Source organism: Rhizoctonia solani, chromosome 12 (genome assembly GCF_016906535.1).
Source record: "Rhizoctonia solani chromosome 12, complete sequence".
NCBI classification, from domain to species: Eukaryota; Fungi; Basidiomycota; class Agaricomycetes; order Cantharellales; family Ceratobasidiaceae; genus Rhizoctonia; species Rhizoctonia solani.
Genome location: NC_057381.1, coordinates 444095 through 463654, shown reverse-complemented (window position 1 = coordinate 463654; position 19560 = coordinate 444095). Strand labels below are relative to the sequence as shown.

General features: G+C 47.3%; 9 protein-coding genes across 9 annotated transcripts; 2 read left to right on the top strand and 7 right to left on the bottom strand.

The window, feature by feature from the left end:
* Positions 1 to 222: 222 nt before the first annotated feature.
* RhiXN_11377 (uncharacterized protein) lies at positions 223 to 969 on the bottom strand (the record flags this gene model as incomplete). Its single annotated transcript, XM_043331192.1, has 4 exons — positions 223 to 340; positions 403 to 593; positions 662 to 749; positions 803 to 969. The coding sequence occupies 4 exons, from the start codon at positions 967 to 969 to the stop codon at positions 223 to 225; spliced, it is 564 nt and encodes a 187-aa protein (XP_043184702.1).
* Positions 970 to 4782: 3813 nt separating this feature from the next.
* On the top strand, positions 4783 to 5392 carry RhiXN_11376 (RhoGEF domain protein; the record flags this gene model as incomplete). Its single annotated transcript, XM_043331191.1, has 2 exons — positions 4783 to 5014; positions 5076 to 5392. The coding sequence occupies 2 exons, from the start codon at positions 4783 to 4785 to the stop codon at positions 5390 to 5392; spliced, it is 549 nt and encodes a 182-aa protein (XP_043184701.1).
* Positions 5393 to 5493: 101 nt separating this feature from the next.
* Positions 5494 to 6164, bottom strand: RhiXN_11375 (uncharacterized protein; the record flags this gene model as incomplete). The annotated part of the gene is made up of 4 exons (XM_043331190.1): positions 5494 to 5608; positions 5670 to 5860; positions 5929 to 6016; positions 6070 to 6164. The coding sequence occupies 4 exons, from the start codon at positions 6162 to 6164 to the stop codon at positions 5494 to 5496; spliced, it is 489 nt and encodes a 162-aa protein (XP_043184700.1).
* Positions 6165 to 7594: 1430 nt separating this feature from the next.
* On the top strand, positions 7595 to 9476 carry RhiXN_11374 (chondroitin AC/alginate lyase; the record flags this gene model as incomplete). Its single annotated transcript, XM_043331189.1, has 8 exons — positions 7595 to 7787; positions 7844 to 7886; positions 7942 to 7965; positions 8021 to 8082; positions 8255 to 8696; positions 8749 to 8884; positions 8936 to 8998; positions 9045 to 9476. The coding sequence occupies 8 exons, from the start codon at positions 7595 to 7597 to the stop codon at positions 9474 to 9476; spliced, it is 1395 nt and encodes a 464-aa protein (XP_043184699.1).
* A 1800-nt stretch (positions 9477 to 11276) lies between these two features.
* RhiXN_11373 (uncharacterized protein) lies at positions 11277 to 11798 on the bottom strand (the record flags this gene model as incomplete). Its single annotated transcript, XM_043331188.1, has 2 exons — positions 11277 to 11286; positions 11350 to 11798. 2 exons carry the CDS (start codon positions 11796 to 11798, stop codon positions 11277 to 11279), a joined length of 459 nt encoding a protein of 152 aa, XP_043184698.1.
* Positions 11799 to 12207: 409 nt separating this feature from the next.
* Positions 12208 to 14609, bottom strand: RhiXN_11372 (uncharacterized protein; the record flags this gene model as incomplete). Its single annotated transcript, XM_043331187.1, has 9 exons — positions 12208 to 12324; positions 12375 to 12570; positions 12625 to 12723; positions 12779 to 13222; positions 13280 to 13411; positions 13470 to 13891; positions 13948 to 14169; positions 14229 to 14470; positions 14531 to 14609. 9 exons carry the CDS (start codon positions 14607 to 14609, stop codon positions 12208 to 12210), a joined length of 1953 nt encoding a protein of 650 aa, XP_043184697.1.
* A 128-nt stretch (positions 14610 to 14737) lies between these two features.
* On the bottom strand, positions 14738 to 15433 carry RhiXN_11371 (uncharacterized protein; the record flags this gene model as incomplete). Its single annotated transcript, XM_043331186.1, has 1 exon — positions 14738 to 15433. The coding sequence occupies one exon, from the start codon at positions 15431 to 15433 to the stop codon at positions 14738 to 14740; it is 696 nt and encodes a 231-aa protein (XP_043184696.1).
* A 1044-nt stretch (positions 15434 to 16477) lies between these two features.
* On the bottom strand, positions 16478 to 16842 carry RhiXN_11370 (uncharacterized protein; the record flags this gene model as incomplete). The annotated part of the gene is made up of 2 exons (XM_043331185.1): positions 16478 to 16701; positions 16779 to 16842. 2 exons carry the CDS (start codon positions 16840 to 16842, stop codon positions 16478 to 16480), a joined length of 288 nt encoding a protein of 95 aa, XP_043184695.1.
* A 966-nt stretch (positions 16843 to 17808) lies between these two features.
* On the bottom strand, positions 17809 to 19389 carry RhiXN_11369 (uncharacterized protein; the record flags this gene model as incomplete). Its single annotated transcript, XM_043331184.1, has 7 exons — positions 17809 to 17944; positions 17996 to 18068; positions 18128 to 18154; positions 18216 to 18272; positions 18338 to 18375; positions 18428 to 18487; positions 19196 to 19389. 7 exons carry the CDS (start codon positions 19387 to 19389, stop codon positions 17809 to 17811), a joined length of 585 nt encoding a protein of 194 aa, XP_043184694.1.
* Between the last annotated feature and the right edge of the window lie 171 nt (positions 19390 to 19560).

Below are 19560 nucleotides of genomic sequence, written 5' to 3'. Positions count from 1 at the left end.
ATATATTGATATTCATTTTAGACCGATTTTTGCTTAAACACACATGATTCTATTCATTCTGTTTTTTTAATTGTTTTTAGCAAGCCGCCAGTTGGCCTGAGGTCCCAAACATCTCATTGGCATATCACTGTGTAAGGCCAATGTACTGAAAATCAGGGGCGCATGTATTTAGCATATACAGCATCCAATCATTGAACTCCGTTGCGTCCTTGTACAAGAAGATTAAGGGCAGAAAGTGATCTTGAGACCGACATTGGCGGTAGGGCAGCAGTGGAGCGAGCTACCATCGTCGACGGGCCAGGGGTACCAGGGACCGGAAAGCGGGCACGAAGCAGATTTGCTATAGAAGTTCTCCGAGGTCAGATCTTTGGAGTGCTTGTTAATCCCAGCACATATTCTCACCAAATATCACCCTTGCATCCTCCTTCAGTCCAGGAGAAGCTCATGCCAATATGGAAACCGGCCTCACGCGAGAGCTGGCAGCAGTGGAAGAAAGGATTAGAGTTGGCAAAGTCGCACTCGAGACGGGTGCAGCCGACACAGTCGTTGCCCTGGTTAGCGTTAGTCTGGCCAACGATGATTCCAGACGGCCACTAAAAGTTTCTTTCAATTAGATGCATGTTCTTAAGGGTATAAGAGAGGTGCTTGCATTTTCAGCGACACTGCTCGATGAGCCCTGTCCCTTGGAGAGCCATGGTCCGGTGTAGGTCACACCGTTAGCGGTGTTCTTGATGATCGGACGGATACTCCTGTACAGAATATGAGAAGCGGAAACATGAAAGTAGCGAGCGCCGACACCCACGATCCACAATTGTTAGTGAACGAGACAGCGTGGTTAGCTGAGACAGTGACAGCTGCAAGAGCGACAGTAGAGATGGCGAAGATGTTGATAGACATCTTCCTTCGAAGCTCGAAGAGTGTGGTAGCAAGAGCACTCAGTTGGAGACCGGAAATCCAGAATGCATCCATTGGTTTTGTACTTGATAAGTGTTACAACCGTGCGACCTGATAGCCACGCATAGAGCCCTGTGTCAGAGCGCCCACAACGTAAGAGATACACTTGGCATTGCTCTAGTTGGATCGAATCCGCACCTTTAGAGAAATGCAAGGTGTGCGGGACAGTCAAGCGAGGTGGCTGACTGCAGCCGAGAACACCGACACCGAAGCGAGGTTTGATGGGCCCGAAGGAGACTGGCGTAATACCTCTGGGCTACGAGTAGAGCTGAGCATGCCTGTGTATGATGATTATGTAGAGTCATAGGTGCCCAGAATAAACCTATGTGGGGTTACGAGCCCATTTGGTAGTGGGAGATGGTTGATCGTTGAGCCATTTGAATTCCCCCCGTCCTGGCCTCATTTACATCTGACCCGACTCTCTACTCGTAAATCCAGCTAAATAGGCATTTTGTGTTCATCTGTGTCGCTCTTGAATAGGCCACCAAAATTATTCTTTACTGATTTATGGGAGCTAAGGGATGTTTCATCTTTGCTGTCTGCCCAGAGCGAGGTATAGAGTCCGACACCTCCTAGCTTCCCCTTGATCAAGCTTTCAATAATGGTATGTATGTCCCTTTTGGATCCAAAGACTTATCCGTATAATATATGCACATTCCTGGTACGGAGCTCAAAGACCCGCTAAAACCCACTCATGTTTTGATAATTTGTGGCAAATTCAAAGCTCGTGATCAATATTTTATCTCATATTTTCACTACTCATAATCACCTCTCATAAAGAAGTGGGACTTTGCAACAACTAGGGCGTTGTACATCGTGGCCCGCGCAGGTGCACAACCAGGACTTAGCCGGAGCTTGTGCCGTGAGTCACGTGACTGTTTCACGGTTGGTGCTTTCTTCCTCCTCATCCTCGTTTTTGATTAGTATTTTCGCGTTTACTTATTCGTTTTTTCCCACCCGCCACATCTCGTTGGGCACAGTTTGGACCACCCACCCACGAGCCTTCACTCACGGTCGGGCGTCCCCACTCCACCCTCGCCGCTTCGCGGCTGCGGGGGTCCCCCACCTCATCCGGTCTGTTTCCCCATCGATGTTTGGTGTCATTCTGTGTATATTCTCGCCTTCTTCCACTCTCGCATGATGTACATATATATTCCGCCAAGTCACGAACGCGCCCAGGCCAAGTACTTATATTAGGGTCCTCAGAAAATTCAGTCAGCTCCCAAAGGCTCGTATTTACTGGACAAAAAAAGTTGACGTGTCGCCCTTGTATTTCGTTTTTCTTCATTTCAATAAGGATTTATTAGATCATTTTGAGAGCGGAGTGATGATATATTAGACAACTCGTCAAGGGGCGGTTTACCCGAGTGGGCAAATATGGATATGAAAAGGTTTAGGCATCGGCATAGCGGCGGGCGTTGGAGTGGCGCTACAACTAACTTTATCCAGAATTTCAAAGAATATACATGTCTTAGTTCCTTGTGCGCGTTACAAGGATCTGACCTTTCGTTGGGTAGCCTGTATACATGCGCTATTTATTCGAGATTTGAACCCAATAAATACTTTCCTTTACTTGTGAGATACGCCTCCCTAATCATGAGCATGCGAGTGGTACAGGGAGCCTAATCGGCGGCTCGGGGTATATCGCAACAAAATCCTGAAATTTAGTATGCGTGTGAAAATGTCTTTTTTCAATGCAATATGGCCTGAAGGCAACATGGCCTGAAGGCAACAGTCCCAGCATATTTGCCTCAGTATGTATCATGTTGGGAGATGTTTGATCCCTTAAGTGGACTTGAACTTGGCATATATTGACCTTCATTTCAGCTCGATTTCACTCAACACTTCTATTTGTTTTATTTCTTTGTCTGCTCTCAGCAAGCAGCTCTCTGATCTAGGCTTGGAATTATCTCGCTGGATTTTATCCTGAAACACATCACTCTATAAGGCCGGCATACTGAAAACGAGTGGTGCATGTATTTATCATATACAACACTGTGACCCAAGCCTTAAACTCTGTTGTATTCCCATGCAGAAAAACTAAGGGCAGAAAGTGACCTTGAGTTGTGCTTTGGTAGAAGCGCAGCAGCGAACTGAGCTACTGTCATCGACGTTGGAGGCCCAGGCACTGGAAGACAGGCACGAAGCATAGGGGCTAGGAAGGTTTCCCAGGTTAGATCTTCTGAGTGTTTGTCAAGCTCATTACACCCCCTTACCACACGACACCTTTGCACCCTTCTCCGTTCCAGGAGAAACTCATATCAACTTTGAAACCACCCACACGCGAGAAGTGACAGCAATGTAAGGAAGGGTCGGTATCAGCAGTGTCGCACTCGAGGCGTGTGCAACCGACACAGTCAATACCCTGTTCGGCGCTAGTCTGGCCAAATATAGTTCCAGATAGCTACTTATTCAAGATCACCCGGTTAGACGTATCTTCTGGAAACAATAAGAAAAGAACTTTCATTCCCGGAGGCCGCGATTGATAGACTCTGCTTCGTGGAGAGCCATGGTCCAGTCTGAGTGTAGTTCGTAGCGCTAGTAGTGTACTTGATAATCGGACGGATGTTCCTACACAAACTATAGGAGAAAATACGAGTCACAAAAGTCCCGACGCTTACATTCCGCAGTTATTGATGAACGAGACAGTATGACCAGCCGAGACGGTGGCGGCTGCGAGAGCAACGGTGAGGATACTGTAGATGCTTACAAACATATTGTTCTGAAGCTCGAAGTGTGTAGCAGTAAGAGTGCTCAGGTGAATGCTAATAGCCCGGGGCGTCTCCTGTTTTTATACTGGTTAAGTCTTACACCGTATACATACGGCCTGATAGCTACGCATAGAGCCCTGGCCTATCTGAGCGCCTGCATTGTAAGAGATACACTTGTCATTGCTCTAGTTGGACTGAATCTACACCTTTGGAGCAATCCAAGGTGCATGGGATAGTCAAGCGAGGTGGCTGGGGGGCCAAACGACTACAGCCGAGAACGCCGATATCGAAGCGAGGTTTTACAGACCCGAATGAGACTGGTGTAGCATCTCTAGGCTATAAGTAGAGTTAAGAATGTCTGTATATCATGATTCCTCAGAGTCACAAGCGCCCAAAATGAACCTATGTGGGGTTACGAACCCATTTGGTAGTGGCAGATAATTTACACGGTGAACTCCAAAAGTGCGGATTTTCTGGACGCAAAAAATCGCACGTTATATGCGGAGTGCTGGTAAAATCCGACCAGAATTTTCATGAATTTGAATCTCCACCTCATCTGTGTGCTGTCGAGCTGCCGACTTTGTGTTTCTGGGTGCAGGTGTCTGGCAAAAACTGGACGTCATGCGGATTTTTTCCCGTACTTTTGGGGTTCACAATGATGATCTATCGAGCCACTTGAGATTTCGCCTCGTTCGTGTGATTTAGTTCTCTGCTCGTAAATGCATCCAACTAGGCTTTTGATATACATATATGTCGCATTAAAATAGGCCGCAGGACCTATTCCTTACTGGTTTATGTGAGTCAAGGTATCTTCCGCCTCTGCTGTCCCTTAATCATGATCACTGTGCCGATGAGGAGAACAAGGTATAAGGTCCAACACCTCCTGGCTTTCCCTCGTGCAAGTTTTCAATGATGTTGTAGTGTGCTCCTTTGGATTTAAAGGTGTATCCGCATATACAGTGTATATGCGTATTCTTAGGACGAGGTCCAAATACTCGTGAAACCCCATTCATTTCTTGAGAGTTTGTGGTAACTTTAAAGCTTGGTGTTCGATCTCAAAGTTTCGCAGCTTGTAATTACTCTTTGCGAGCAGCCAGAGCTTTGAAACAGTACTCCTATGATGATCGTTGGGAAGCTACATGAATTACACCCAGTTCCTAAGGACCTTTTTTGGTATCCCATTTATTGTCCATTTAACCCTAGGAGCCATGTAGGACAGGTTCCTTCCCATGGCAACCTTGCTCAATGGCCACTGAACGGATATGCCGAAGATGCATTCGATACTCCTAAGGACTTGCATTGCCGGACGACAAAAGTTGACGGGTCGCCATTGTTCGGGAGACTGTCCAGTGAGTCAGCCAGTTGTTGTATGCATGCAGTACGTATACTGACGCCTGATAAATTGCGGAGCCGAAAAGTCTTATCTTAAACCTACCTCCGATCCCGCGTCTGGGCTCAATGCCGGCGAAGAAACGAGGACCGCCACCACAGAGCCGAAGGTCGTGATTACCGGCCTGGATGCGCTATCACAGTTCCATAAACAGGGCTTCCTCCCTTATTTGATCGACGCAGCCCATACCCCAAAACGTCTATTACTTAAGAAATCTCCCTCGAGGACAGCCGTGATCAGTGATCCGGAGGATGCATCGTCTCATGTGACTGTTTCAGGACAACTCGAAAACTTGGCGAGATATTTCAGAACTCAAGTCAGCTGGCCGCTCGTTTAAAGCGATCAGAGAAAATAAAATGAATAGGAGGACTGCATGTATTTAGCATATACAACGTCCAAGCATTAAAATCGGTTGTGTTCCCGTACAACACCAAAAGATTAAGGGCAGAAAGTGACCTTGAGGCCGACACCGGCAGCAGGGCAAAAGCGGAGAGAGCTGCCGTCGTCGACGCCAGGGACCCAGGCGTCGGAAGGCGGGCACGAAGCAGACTTGCTATAAAAACTCGCCGAATCAGATCTTTCGAGCGTTTATCAAGCTCAGCGCATGTTCTCACCAAGTAGCACCCTTGCATCCTCCTCCAGTCCAAGAGAAGCTCATGGCAACATGGAAACCGGCCACACGCGAGAGGTTGCAGCAGTGCCAAGAGGGATTGGAGTTAGCGAAATCGCACTCGAGACGGGTGCAGCCGACACAGTCGTTGCCCTGGTTAGCGTTAGTCTGGCCAACGATGATTCCAGACGGCCACTAAAAGTTTCTTTCGATCAGATGCATGTTCTTAAGGGCATAAGAGAGGTGCTTGCATTTTCAGCGACACTGCTCGATGAGCCCTGTCCCTTGGAGAGCCATGGTCCGGTGTAGGTCACACCGTTAGCGGTGTTCTTGATGATCGGACGGATACTCCTGTACAGAATATGAGAAGCGGAAACATGAAAGTAGCGAGCGCCGACACCCACGATCCACAATTGTTAGTGAACGAGACAGCGTGGTTAGCTGAGACAGTGACAGCTGCAAGAGCGACAGTAAAGATGGTGTAGATGTTGACGAACATATTGTTTCGAAGCTCGAATAGTGCAGTAGTAAGAGTACCCGGTTGGATGCTGGAAGTTCCGAGTGCGTTCACTGATTTTATACTTGTCGAGTTCTACGCCGTACGGCCCGACAGCCATGCATAGAGCCCTGGACCAAAGCGCCCACAACGTAAGAGATACGCTTGGAATTGCTCTAGTTGGATTGAATCCGCAACTTTAGAGCAATGCAAGGTGTGCGAGACAGTCAAGCGAGGTGGCTGGGGCGTCAAGCGGCCACGGCCGAGAACACCGAGACCGAAGCGAGGTTTCGCGAGTCCTTAGGCGGTTGGCGCAGTACCTCTAGGCTACGAGTAGAGTCGATCATGACTGTATATGATGATCCTATAGAGTCATGGGCGCCCAAACTCAACCTATCTGAGGTTACGAACCCATTTGGTGACAAACGGATGATCATCAAGCCATTTGAAATTTTACGCTTCACTTCGATCACTGCAACTAAATGGGCCTCTTACCCATGTCTATAGCTATTTAGCTCTGAAATATTATAGACCGCGAAATTCCTGCCTTGCTGATTTATGAGAACCAAGGTATTTTTCATCTCTGTTGTCTACTAGTATTGGCAGTAAGTTGTAAAATTGGACGTTTTGCGACGAGGCCGGAGCATGTAGCGAGGCACGTGACGACCGCCTCATGCCGTGTCGACTTGACCTCCTCCACCGTCTGGCCTCGTACACACCGAGTGTCGCGGCACGCCTTTGCGTGTCGATTTTATCCCACCCACCATCCCGTAGGCCACGAGAGCTGGTTTGGGCTGCCCACACGCGAGCCAGACTCGCAGCCGCGGGGGTCCCCTGACCTTCACCGGTCTGGGTCTTGTGGCCAATACCGACGAGCGGGCAGAAGATAAGCCGAATGCCTCCTGGTTTGCCATTCATTAAGCCCTCGATAAGGCCGAAATATGTATATGTCACTACTGAGCGCAAAAACGTACCCATATATATGCCCCCTTTTTATGAGGTATAAACTGTCTGTTAAAACCTACCCATGGCCATTTCTTGAAATCTATGGTAAAGCTCAATGTATGATCTCGAGCTTTTACTACCTGCTATGATCTCTCACAGAGAAATAGGACTGTAGAACGATACCATGTAAGGATCCTTGGAAAACCCACATCGAGGGTTGGGCTACCTGCACCACCGGAGTCTACCACACCTCCCACTGATCGTAAAACTTACTTCTTTAGGTGATTCAATATTGGGGATGCTCCCGCAAGTATCGGCACGGTGATCAGGGGGGAAGGCTGTGAGACTAATAATAGTCAGCCCAAGCGCCCGTCATTGAATTCTTTGTCAACAGCCAAGTGACACGCGGTAGAACCAATGTCCTGGGGTCTGTTATCCCTCATCACCCTTGGGCTTCCCTTGTGATTTTATTGCCCTTGCTGCTGAGTATGAAGCTCCTTCGCACCGGTCTTGGTCTGGTGCTTGTTGGAACACCTGGGCTGGTGCTAGGCTTGACAAGCTATGCCAACGAGTTTATCACCCCCGAATTTTTCCTGGCAAAGAACTGGTCCGATACGACAAAGAACGCACAAGATACAATAGTACAAGGTGCAAAGCAGATTGCAACCGAAGGCCCGTGGAGTAAGCCTATGTGGATCTAGGTCGTCCGCCTCTCGTTAACCGCCCGCATATGCTAGCTGTGACTTCGAAAACGGTCATGCCTCCGACAAATAACACACAGTAAGCCACGATCTTGTCCTACGTATAGTTCAATTTTGTTGATTCGTCTCCCAAGCGATTACTTGAGCTGGGGACCATAGTGTGTTCTCTCGTACCAAACTTATAATTGGTCTTGATTTAATCAACATGTACAGTTACTGGCCAGACTGTGCAAAGGCTGGGAATACTACTCAACTCACGCCAGAACAAGGCAAGTGTCACCTACGTTCATTCATTCAGTGATGTGTCGAACAGCGAAGTTTGCGCGTTCAAAAACCAAGGGTTCAATTTCTTATGCCCGATTAGACCCGGGATTACACATCAGTTCTTCCTAGTTATTACTTGGCTTCCCTAACATCCGTAGCCCTGACATTCTTTTGCCTTTCAAGTATGGACTACGTGCGAATATATTACACGAGATGGACTTTTCAACCCCGATGTTCGTCAAGTTAACGACACTGGGATGTTCCAGGCGATGAGCGACTCGGTATTCTTTAATTCCATGGCATGGGTCATTACTGGAGACGACACCTATGCGTCCAACGCTGCCAAAGAGATCAATACATGGTTCATTGATCCGGCAACCTCGATGACACCCAATCTCAATTATGCTCAAGTCAAACGTGGACCAGGGAGTCAAATCGGACAACATACTGGAGTGCTAGACTTGAAATGTATGTCGAAGCTCGTCAGCGGCGTGTTGATGCTGCGCAACGGTAGTGCACCTGCGTGGACTGGCGAACTTGATTCGGGATTGAAAACCTGGGTTAATAGCTATATTGGGTGGCTGACCACCAACGAATTGGCTCTACAAGAAAAGGCAGCTACCAAGTAAGTTGATCGACAAGAAAAGTGTTGGCCAACTGAACACCCTTCTAAATAGTAATCATGGAAGCTTCTACTTCAACCAATTGGCCGCACTTCAAATACTTGTTGACGACACTGCTGGAGCGAAAAAGACAATCCAAGAATATTTTGAGGGCATTTATCAAGGCCAAATATCTGCTAATGGGGACCAAGTACGTCGTTCATAATCTGGACTGATACACGAGCCAACGCCGATTGATTAGCCCCTCGAAACGGCCCGCACAAGGCCCTACCATTATCGCGCATATAATCTTGCCGCCATGATCGTATGTACTTAGTATTCTTTAAAGCGATAATACTTAGTGTTCGTAGGTCAATGCTCGCATAGGGGAATATGTTGGATACGATGCATGGCAACTCAAGACCAAGGACGGGGCGACGATTCAAGATGCATGCAACTATGCAATGACTTTTACAGCGGCTCAGTCAAACGAAACGTCGTACGATGCTGAACTTTACCCGAATGTTGCTGCCGTCGCTGCTATTTATGGCGATGCGGACGGAAAATATTCCAAGTGGCTGGCCAGCAGGGATGCAAGCTTCCCTGGTCAGCCGTACTTCTTATGGGATCAGCCGTTGAGTAACGCTGGCCTTACCGGAGCACCGGCGTCGGGCGGTAATTCCAACACACCAAACACTGCTGGCGGGAACACTGGATCCAACAACGCGAAGCAGGCAGGATGCAAAAAAGGTTTTGTATGGTTTAGTAGTCTCGTAACACTTTCTCTTTTGTTCATGGGATGACACCTGGGCGTCAGACTATGCTCGACTGGCTTGCATGCATGGACATATGGTATTGAGTTTATGACAATGGACTTTATTATATGCTATCTTTGAGATAGATGCCTTGTATGTACTTATGCGTTCGTACGTAATAATTTACTCTATTTGTTAGGGTGAAAGACGGGTGCGAGTGGTTTCTGCGTGACGAATGTTAAGCTGCTTGGAACATCGAGACTCGGAGCAGACTTGCCTGAGAGGGGAAAAGAGTCTCGAGAGTCGTTCGCTCGCCAGCTGCGGAGACAGATTCTCCTTAAATTCGCCCGTATGTCAATTTCGGTACGCCCGACAAGGTTGGTCCTACTTGCCTGTGCTAGGATTCGTCGGAGTCCAGGCGACCCCGGCTGGTCCTGTCCCTTTCTGTTCAGTCTCTCCCTGACAAATGTAGGCTGCCAACTCGGGTTTTGGTCCGTTACCCGGTACATTCGGAGACTGAAACCATGCAACTGGCGCATCGGAGGCTATGGGATTGTTATTTCTTACATCGAGTACGCGTTGCTTGGTTTTATAACTTACCACATGAATCAGTATTAGCTGGATTCGACATAACAGGAGTTTGATAAAATAGGATACTCAGAACAGGTCGTGGGCCTTTAAAACGGGGATGTGGCTTTTTATACCACGACTGTGGGCGTTAGCAGTGTACCGCAAGCCCGATGACGTGATTAGTGACATGCCGTGTTTCATGTGTTGGGGTTTTGCGTGACGGTGATCTCGGTTGATAGCTACCAGACGTGACTTGGTATGGATATAATGAAAACACGCCACTATAATGGTATGGTGGTTACTTATTCAAGAACTCAGAGAATTAAAGTGCTCGCCGTTGATAAATATAGGTGAACGGGGAGAGGCTAACAGAATAATTGAATGCTTAGTCGAAAGATTTGTGACGTCTTTGGTGGCAGCTTGTGCTTCTGGATCTTGACTCTAAGCACGTAATCGTACCGCTATCAATTTACCCTATTTATACTTTGATTTCTGGAGATCCCCTACTGACGAGAAATCCTATTGATTGATCGCTGTAAATGTCACATACAGAAAGAGTAATCTACCAGTTAGATTAGAAGTCCGAGCATTTTATAAGTAAATTCGAGATCGTCGCCTGTTTGGGCACCCAAAGGCGTTCATCTTTTTTATGGTTTATATATACAGGTACCATTTGAGGAATGCGAATGCTTAATTGCAGTTACGCAGGAATCCACTAATACCGGTACTGGCATGTAAACTCCTCGCACCGGGCCCGTATCAATTGCAATTGCAGATCGAGCACATATGCCACATGACATTTACAACTATACCAGTGTATGTTCACTCCGAAAGATTCGAAGGTTAAAATCCATGAGCGTGACCCAATAACTGAGTCAACCCAACGAAATGGGGGTACCGAAATTGTACAGCAAGTTGTAGGCAAGACAATAGAGTGCGAGTGACATGCTTCAAATGCAAGTTCTTCAACTATTTTCTGGATCAGATCATCACGAACTTGCGGATATATAAGTTCAATACAGTATTATATACATAACTGGCAGCGTTAAAGTAGATGAATAGTGTGATTGTATGCGCCGGAGGGTTTCATAGAAACTATCATAATTGAGGCATAAAAGGGATAAGCGAAGTGCATAGTCAATGTAGATCATATCAAAGCTTTTCGGTTAGGCATGTATTAATCGAATACTATGGATGTTGGCCAGTTGTATATGTTGGGTTGAGAAGCAGCAGGAGGCGAATCAATGGACCCCCAATGTACCCTATGGATGTTGGGTACTACAAGTTTCTTGAAGGCGTGTTTGGTTAGCACACGAGCAATGATTTGACGACCTGAATAAGCCACACTTACCTCGTACGAAAATTCTCAATATCCTCTGCGTGCCAGGCATCTTGCAAAGCTGAGCCAAAGACATATCCTCCACACGTTTCGCCGTCATCGTATACGCTTTCCAAGCGAACATCTACCACTCTATCTGCCATGCGAGGAGCCTTGTAAGTTTTGTTTGAATGTTTTGTGATCTTAGGACTGGAAGCGACGGGGAGGCCTGGGGCTGAATTCCTAAGGGCGTTGTCCTCGCAGCGCATTGATATACGAGATGCATGCTTTCGAAGCGCAGGGTAGTTCTTAGTCGAGCTAAAAGTCACTATGTCGAAAAGCGTAAGGGTGTTTGGACGAGAGTGCGATTTAGAATAGGGAAGAGTAAAGTTTGTTAGGAGCCTCTTGAGACCCCTAGAGAAACCACCTCGAGCTTTCCTTGACTTGGATCGAGGAGCGAAATTAGAACCGGGAGACGTCATCGAGGCTCGTGGAACTGGATTAGCGGGGATTAAGAACATGTATGAAGGAGATGCAGTGGGTATTTATGTTGTTTCAAGGTTGGTCCAAGGGAGCTATTGGGCTTGTGGCGGTGCAAGAAAGTCGGAGCATACTTGGACCAAACCTCTGTTCCAGTTGCCGAGGCGCAATTGTGATACCGGACTATGCGGCTAGCCTATATCATTGTGGGTTTCGAATGCCAGGCATAGTTGGTCCATGTAGTGGCCATTGGGTTATGTTGAAATCCCTGTTGGCAACGGCCGACTCATTCCGTTTTGGGACATCAATACTTGACAACGATGGAGTAGTGTGTATCTAAATATTAGATGACTAATATTTGTACAATGTAGTTAAAAAGATTAAATAATACCATCCATGTAGAAAATAACATCATGTAGGGCTAGCTCTAAGTTCTGTGGACCGTGCATAGCGCTTAGATGCCAGAGTCCGCCAGGCCCTTGTTACGCTTTCCCAGCTTTCCTTGCTTGCTTCCCAGCGGTGTGAAAGCTAATTTTCATGTTAGTACTTGCTTTGAAACGATATATAGAATGATTTACCTCCGTAAACGTCGTCCGTAAGTTACTTTCCAAATCCAACGATGATTCAACGTTGACCGTAAACTTATCTGGTAGATCTACAGAAGTTGATCTTCCAGAACGCGCACTGGTGTTTTTGACAAGGACGTAATGTTTCCCATCAAAATCAAGGTATTGCGGGGGATCGGGCTGGGGGATTTCGATATCGGTAGTGAAGCTGAAACATGACGATCAATAACACAAATTTGAGTATAGTGTGTAAATTACGAACAATTTGGAAAGTCTTTCCAGATATACATCTAAAGTTTCTGGAATCATGGGCTTCGCTATGCGTGTGGTGTTAACAACCTGCACATATAGGTCCATTGTACTAGAACTCTATCGTTAGTATCTGATTAGGCCAAGTCTTAGATCCTCTGGCTTACCTTTCAGGTAACATGAGTTCGAAGGCACTTTCCGTACCAACCGTAATTTCAACGGGGAGTGATGTGGCTTCCGATGTATCAGGGTTCCCCTTGGATGAATCTTCTTCCATTACACCAGTCGTGCGCTTGGTAAGTGAGTCTGATGAAATAGAGTCCTCGCTTCGGTCTTGGTCAGGGATAGAGTCACCCTTGATATGTGAGGGAATAGGATGATTGCTGTCGGTATTTCCTTCAGTGGGTTGGGCCTCAGTCGGCAGCTCCAACGTCTGTGCTGGAGTATTGGTCTCGGATGATTCCGCGCTTTCAGCCTGTTCAGCAGAGGGCTCAGCTTCGTGGTCAGGTAGTTGAACATTGACGTTGATGATATGTTCGCCTTCAATCGTGCGGTATTGTAATCGGTGCACCGAAGTCACATCGGCGGGGACATGCGTAGAGGGAGCCTGGCTAGCAACCTGAGGTTCAGATTGATCACTTTGTATGTAATGACAATGACGGGCTCACCCAGGGACAAAAGACCTAGCCCTTGAATCCAGCTCATTTATCCATTTGAGGATGGATTCACTGGCGACAGGACCAGTCAGAGGGGAATCTAGCATCGTAGCCTTTCCGGTTTTGAAGACAATGTGACCGAAACTAGTTATACAAAACACCCTTCATAAATACCTCATGAAAATCAGCCAGAGCCACTTACATTGTGGTAATTACTCTGTCGCCTTCGCCGCCCTCCCCAAAAACAAGTTTGTCGATGTCAATGACTTCTCCATGAAGGTTTCTAAATATTATGCCTTTGGTGCTTTGGCCGGTCGCCGTCGAATCAACTTGTGGTTCACTTTCTGAACGCTCCTGACCTGTTAGGATGAAGGCCTCGTCCTTGCCATACTTTTGGACATCGAAAGCTTTGGAAGTGAAGGGCAGTGCAGAAGTATTACTTGAGGAACGCTGTGTAGCCGATTCCGCTTGCTGAACAAGTCGTACACGAAATCCATGGTTACTAAATGGATACAGCGCATACAAATCAGCTTGAGAACCCAAACCGTACTCCGTCTCGAGCGAAGTCGCTGAGGGCTCCCCATTTTCCAGGACAAAAAGCGGCAGTTTTGATCGGTATTCAGCCTGAGAGAAGGATCATGAGAATGCAAGAGCTTGAATTAACTGAAAACTTGACGAACCTCCAAAGCCGCACGTTGGACCAATCGTTCTGCAGTGTATGCACTACGAGGGCTATGTGCGGTTATTGATACGGAAGCCGCTGAATTATCGGCATCGCCTAGAGATGCGAACTTTGAGTCTATGTTTTCTACAAACGCGCCAGCGATTCGGGAGATGTTCTGCAAGAGAGAAGGAGAAAGCGACGGGCCAGTAGGGAGCGTGATTACCCTAACGGTCATTATCTATGGCATCCAAATCAAACTCTATGCCAGATTAAACCATATCAGTAGTGAAAACTTACATCTCGTTGACCTTCGATATGCTTTCTCAGTTTCTCGTGACTCGACTTGGTCCCGGTTGCACGAATCATGAAGCCAGGACGGGTAGCTGAATCATTAAGGTGAGATAGGTCATTCGTGCTAACCGGTGGATCAGGTTGACGGTCGACATCAATGCGCATATTGAGTTGCTTCGAGAGTTGTATCAAATCCTCTCCGTCACGTCCGAGAAATATAAAAAGCTCGGACGGTGAAACACGATAAGCTATTGTAACACAGGCGTTAGCGGATCAATAAGTGGACCGATGCAGTAAATTAGACCTACATTGCTCTATTGGCTTGCTCTCTCTATCCATGTATTCTCCCACTACGGCCGGGTGGATCATCCCCCAGCGCAGGTTCATGAGACTATGGATAACCCGAGGCTTTGAACTAGACTTTCCCGGCGGTAGATCGACCTTTTTGAATCCCCTTTCCATTTTAGTTTCCTTTTCAAAAATCCTCAATTGAGCCACGGTAAATCCCCGAGTGATCATCGCCTCGGTGCAGCGTAAAGCGCTTGGTATTCTAAACGTTTTGCCTTTTTTGAGCCCGCAACGACGGTTCGTTTCGACTTTGGCCCTCCCCCTACACTGGCCTCTTGTGCTCCGAGCCGTTCGATGGTAAGGTGGAGCGGATGGTTTGGATCTAATAGCGCACGCCCACTACCGATGACACCATTGAGAGCAGCAAGAATAGTAGAAGGAGGAGGTCGCAAAGCATCAAGGTCATTCAGGGTGGGCTCATCGTCATAATGCTTGTTTAATGAGTTCATGTAAAGATTAAAAGTCTTTTCTTGACTATCGGATGCTTCGGATCCACTTCCTCTTTGTAACGACGTGGGAACTGGAACACGTGGGGGAGGTGGAAACATAGAAGAGGGCAAAGCGAGAGTGGGGGGCGGCTTAACTCCGGGACGTCGCGGTGGTGTCGGCCTATTCTGCTGGTAACGCGATTTGGATTCAGGAGTCTCAGGGATAGTAGGATCCTGCAGTGAGCCAAACTTTTCAATAGATGATGCAGGTTTAGAATCCACAGATGCTTTTGGGTCGAGCGAACTAATATTGTGCCCTATTTTGGAAGAAGTGCATGCGCGAGAGGAAGCGGAGAACATTCGATTTCTAGTGAGCCGCCCAGAGGTATTTACGACAGGAGCGGAGAGGCGTGTTGCCATATTCATTCCGACCATAGTTCAATCCACTAGAATGCATTGTGATCTGTAAGGCCGTGAATAGCGACCTTGAGAGCAATTGTACTTGCCTTTTATTAATCCAGGTTATTACAGCAAGTCTCTCTAAAGTCCCTGGATTAACCTCATAGGTATATCAGAAGGACCAACAAACGTGCATCAAACAACTAGACAGATAAGTCCTGAGCCAGTTTGATCTACGGCTGGCGCAAAGGAAAAGATAAATTTCAAATGGGTGAATGAGCCAAAATAAGCGATAGACAAATTCTGAGCACAATGCACGTGACCGGTCGGCTTGGCCATTGAACCCAAGCCGAACATTAGCTCTATTTTTCCTCGATAAAACGCAACAAATTTAAAGGAAAGAGACATCAGGTCCGATTCAGAAATATGGCTTCCTGTATCCTCGGCCCAATCAGACTAATTGATCTTAATAGACCAAACACGACACGTTCGATACTCAAATTTCGTATACTTCGACTTATACTCGCATTGTGGGTAACAGCACACTCACGAGCCCAGTGAATTCCACATCGGCTTATGTTCTGTGAGAAGTATTTTTTGACTGTGTGCATCTTGCACCTGATGCAGACGCAAGGGCAGATGTCTTTGGAAAAGAAACGCTATTAGTTTAAGGCCTCAAACGGTATAGTCCCCCGCACATTTGATTGGTCAGTCCGCAAAATAAACTGGTGAGTCCTTGTACAGTTGGAGCATCAGGTTCTAAGCCACGGAGCTGCTAGTGGTTTAACCAGACGGACCCGGCTGACCCATCATGGTAAACCATGCTAGTATCGACCTCTATCTGTACCCCAAGCCCCACAACTAATTATCCTTACCATGGCCCCGCTGGTGGTCAATCATGGCAATAGGTGCAAATTTTGAGTACGTGTTACCATCAGATAAACTTCTTGTGTTGCTTGTATTTCACGAGATCCTGTGATAGTACATTGATACATCTTCAAATGCGATATAATATCTCCAGCGTACGATTCAATCAATTAATCGTATCAGGAAGATCAGCGTGCCTCGGCAATCAAAAGTTCACTGGGCCCCATTAGCACTTTGCGGTGAGACTTCTACCCAGTCAACCGAGAGCGCTCCCTCCTTGTACCCTGTATGCACAGCCCTGCGGGCACCAAATAAATGAGTGACATCTTTAACAGCTCTACACAATGCCTTGAGCCCCGACTTCGCGGTGGTGCAAGTTGCCGAAGCTGTATGCGCCCCAGGAGCTGTGGCGACCATTGCTCCCCACATTAATATTCCTATGGAGACGCCATCAAGCGCACTAACAGCTCATGTAAGCGAATATTCACCCAAGTGCCCCTGAGGCTGAACTCACTTTCGCGCCTCATGGCTTGGTCCTGGACATGTATTTGGGGGGTGAGCTCCATGGTATCGCTCATGGCTACATGAAGCTGGTCTACAGGATGAAGGCTTAAGCATGAGCTCCCCATAGCATTAATTCGATTAACTTGCAACGAAGGCCATCACTATTGGCCGTGTCTGACCGAGGCAAACCAGCCACGCTATGTTCCAGAGAGCGCGGATTTCCGGAGAGTTCTGTTTCGGGGATGACGCTCACTAAATGCACATATATGCGTTATAAAGTAGCCCAAACATAAAGAAGCTTTATGAGTATACATACGCTCATTGCAAGAGTCGTGGCGTAACTTTGGCGGCCTAAAAGCAATAATTGTACTTGAGCTCGTTGAATGGAAAGGTCAAAGAAAACAACACACAGCGTCGGACACTGTCCATGAGCTTGATAAAGTGCCTTCCTTACAGGAGACATCGGGGATCGAGAGTTTTTATAGGTTGAAAGTAAGAGGGTTATTCCGGCCGATATCAACGAGGTTAGCCTCGTGCAATTGGGGTCGAATATGGGATACCTGATTAGAACCAAAGAAAAGGCTTTGGTTCATACTACGCAGGGGACGGGCTTCGAGGGGTGTGCAATGGTATTCAGCAGCCTGGAGAGCGTGCTTATTTATAGTGTTATCGATATTGAAACTTTCGGAACAGCCCGGCTATCGTTCGTACGCCGCTGACCGCGCCTTTTTTCTAAGGAGTCACACGCGCTCGTCAGAGGTATGCTCATATCAATAGCTTATGCGTAATAGAGGTTGGGCGCACAACGTCATCACAAAAGAAGTAATATTAAAATGCTCATACCATTAAACCCGCACCCGGATCGGTCTGATGCATTTACCGCGGATCGGGGGATACCCAGTGAGGGGTGGGTGGATTGTCTCTTACTAAATGAAGAATTACTAATGAAAACGGGAATACATTACTGGTTTGGAACAAACATAGTCATCATGAACTACAAGTAGGGTGTGCCGTAACCAAAGTAAAAACTAGACGCCGAACTACTCCCTTTCCGGAGTATTAACGTTCACTATCACCCAGTCATCTGGTTCGTCCAAGGTCAGAAATGCTGCCTCATGGCTCGTGCATGAGAGCTCCTCATGAAGACTGTTGAAGTCGTCAAAGTATGATTCGTTACTGGTATGGCATCTGTCAGCTAGCGAATTATATGAAATAGGGTGATCGCACGCACGCAGATCAGTTCCAGATTTGCAGTGAATGTTTTTTGGTGTAGTGGTGTGGTTGATATTAGTTTGATGTGCTGACAGTGCATGTATGTTTAATTGTCGAAAAAGAAACCAAGGCACCGATACGACTTACCCCGGATGTCCGGACCGGTGGCTTCTACTAAAAGTATAGATTCATGTGAGAAAACCAACGGCAAAAGCTGAAGTCACATTAGACGCACCACCTGGTCCGTATTTCGTGGCTGGATTTGGTAGATGGATATGGTAAGAAGCTATGCCTACATTACCAGATGGATTAACCAGTCTATTTGTATATAAGAATACATCTCGACTATATGCTTACCGAAATTCGAGGGTGCGTGTATCACTTGCGATTGTGCCCTGTAACAAAAGTAAAGTCAACTACAAACCAGCGAGATGCAACCAAACTCACGCTGATCGAGCACTCAAAGTAAGCGACTTGAGCAGCTCGACTCCATTCAAAATAGCTTTCCTGCAAAGAATAAAGCCTACACCACACCGAGTTAGTCGCAAATCACGTTCGAGGCAGGGGGGTCATCCTACGATAAACAGGGAGGTAATGTTCAACTGGGGTTTCTCGTCCGAGGTGTTCTGAAAATGCTGCAGGGGTTAATGTGCATATCGAGGCGAGCTCGTTGGGGGTCAATCAACGGGCTGGCGGGGGTTTTATGTACTGTCCAATGTTTGCTGGGGATGGTGACAGAACGTCGGGATGCGTGCAGTGAACGAACCCATCGGCCGATGAATAGCTTGTCGGTCGGCTCTCGTCTAACGTGAGTAAGGATACACAGAATCGCAGCATTCTGAAAGACCCCCGAAACCACACTACCAAACACCTAGGTCCCAAAGTCGTCCGAAAAAGGAAGATCGGTGGGCAAGGAGAAGCTACTCGTGACCAAATAAGTGCTGAATAATGTACTACAGTAATGGCGGTGTGGATGTAGAAAATATTGCGCACGGCCGGTCAGAATTCCGCGAGGGATGTAACCCCTTGTATGCCGGTCACGGACCAACTGAGAAGCTCAGAGATGGCGAACTAACACCACAAAAGGAACAACGATGGACCGAAATCGCTCAACCAGGGCGATTTGTGTCACAAGCGTCGTCAGTATCCTTCGCCGGCTTCAGGCACGAGACCCAATAGCTATTCAGTTGGGGGAAAGATGCACGACCAAGTCACCAGACTTGAGCAATCGCTCCGCCCAAGAAGTTCCAAGATGTGGAGCCTTTTAAAACAGGAACATGGGCGACCAAAACGATCGTTTGGTGGTGAACATCAATAGGAGAATACAGTGATCGCACGCCATGGTGCTCTAACCCGTACGAGTCTGCTCCAAGGGACAGGATTCCACTCGGAACGCCACGGGACGCCATCTGGGTCGCTAGACAAGCCCCGTGAGAGCATCACGAGGAGTAAATCATGACATCCAAACACGAAGAAGGCCAACGTGGAGCTGAGCGCAATATTACATCGAGCGACGAGCAACAGTGGTTTAACTACAATGGCTTCAAATTGCAAATTCAACCTAATGGGTGTCGAGCCAC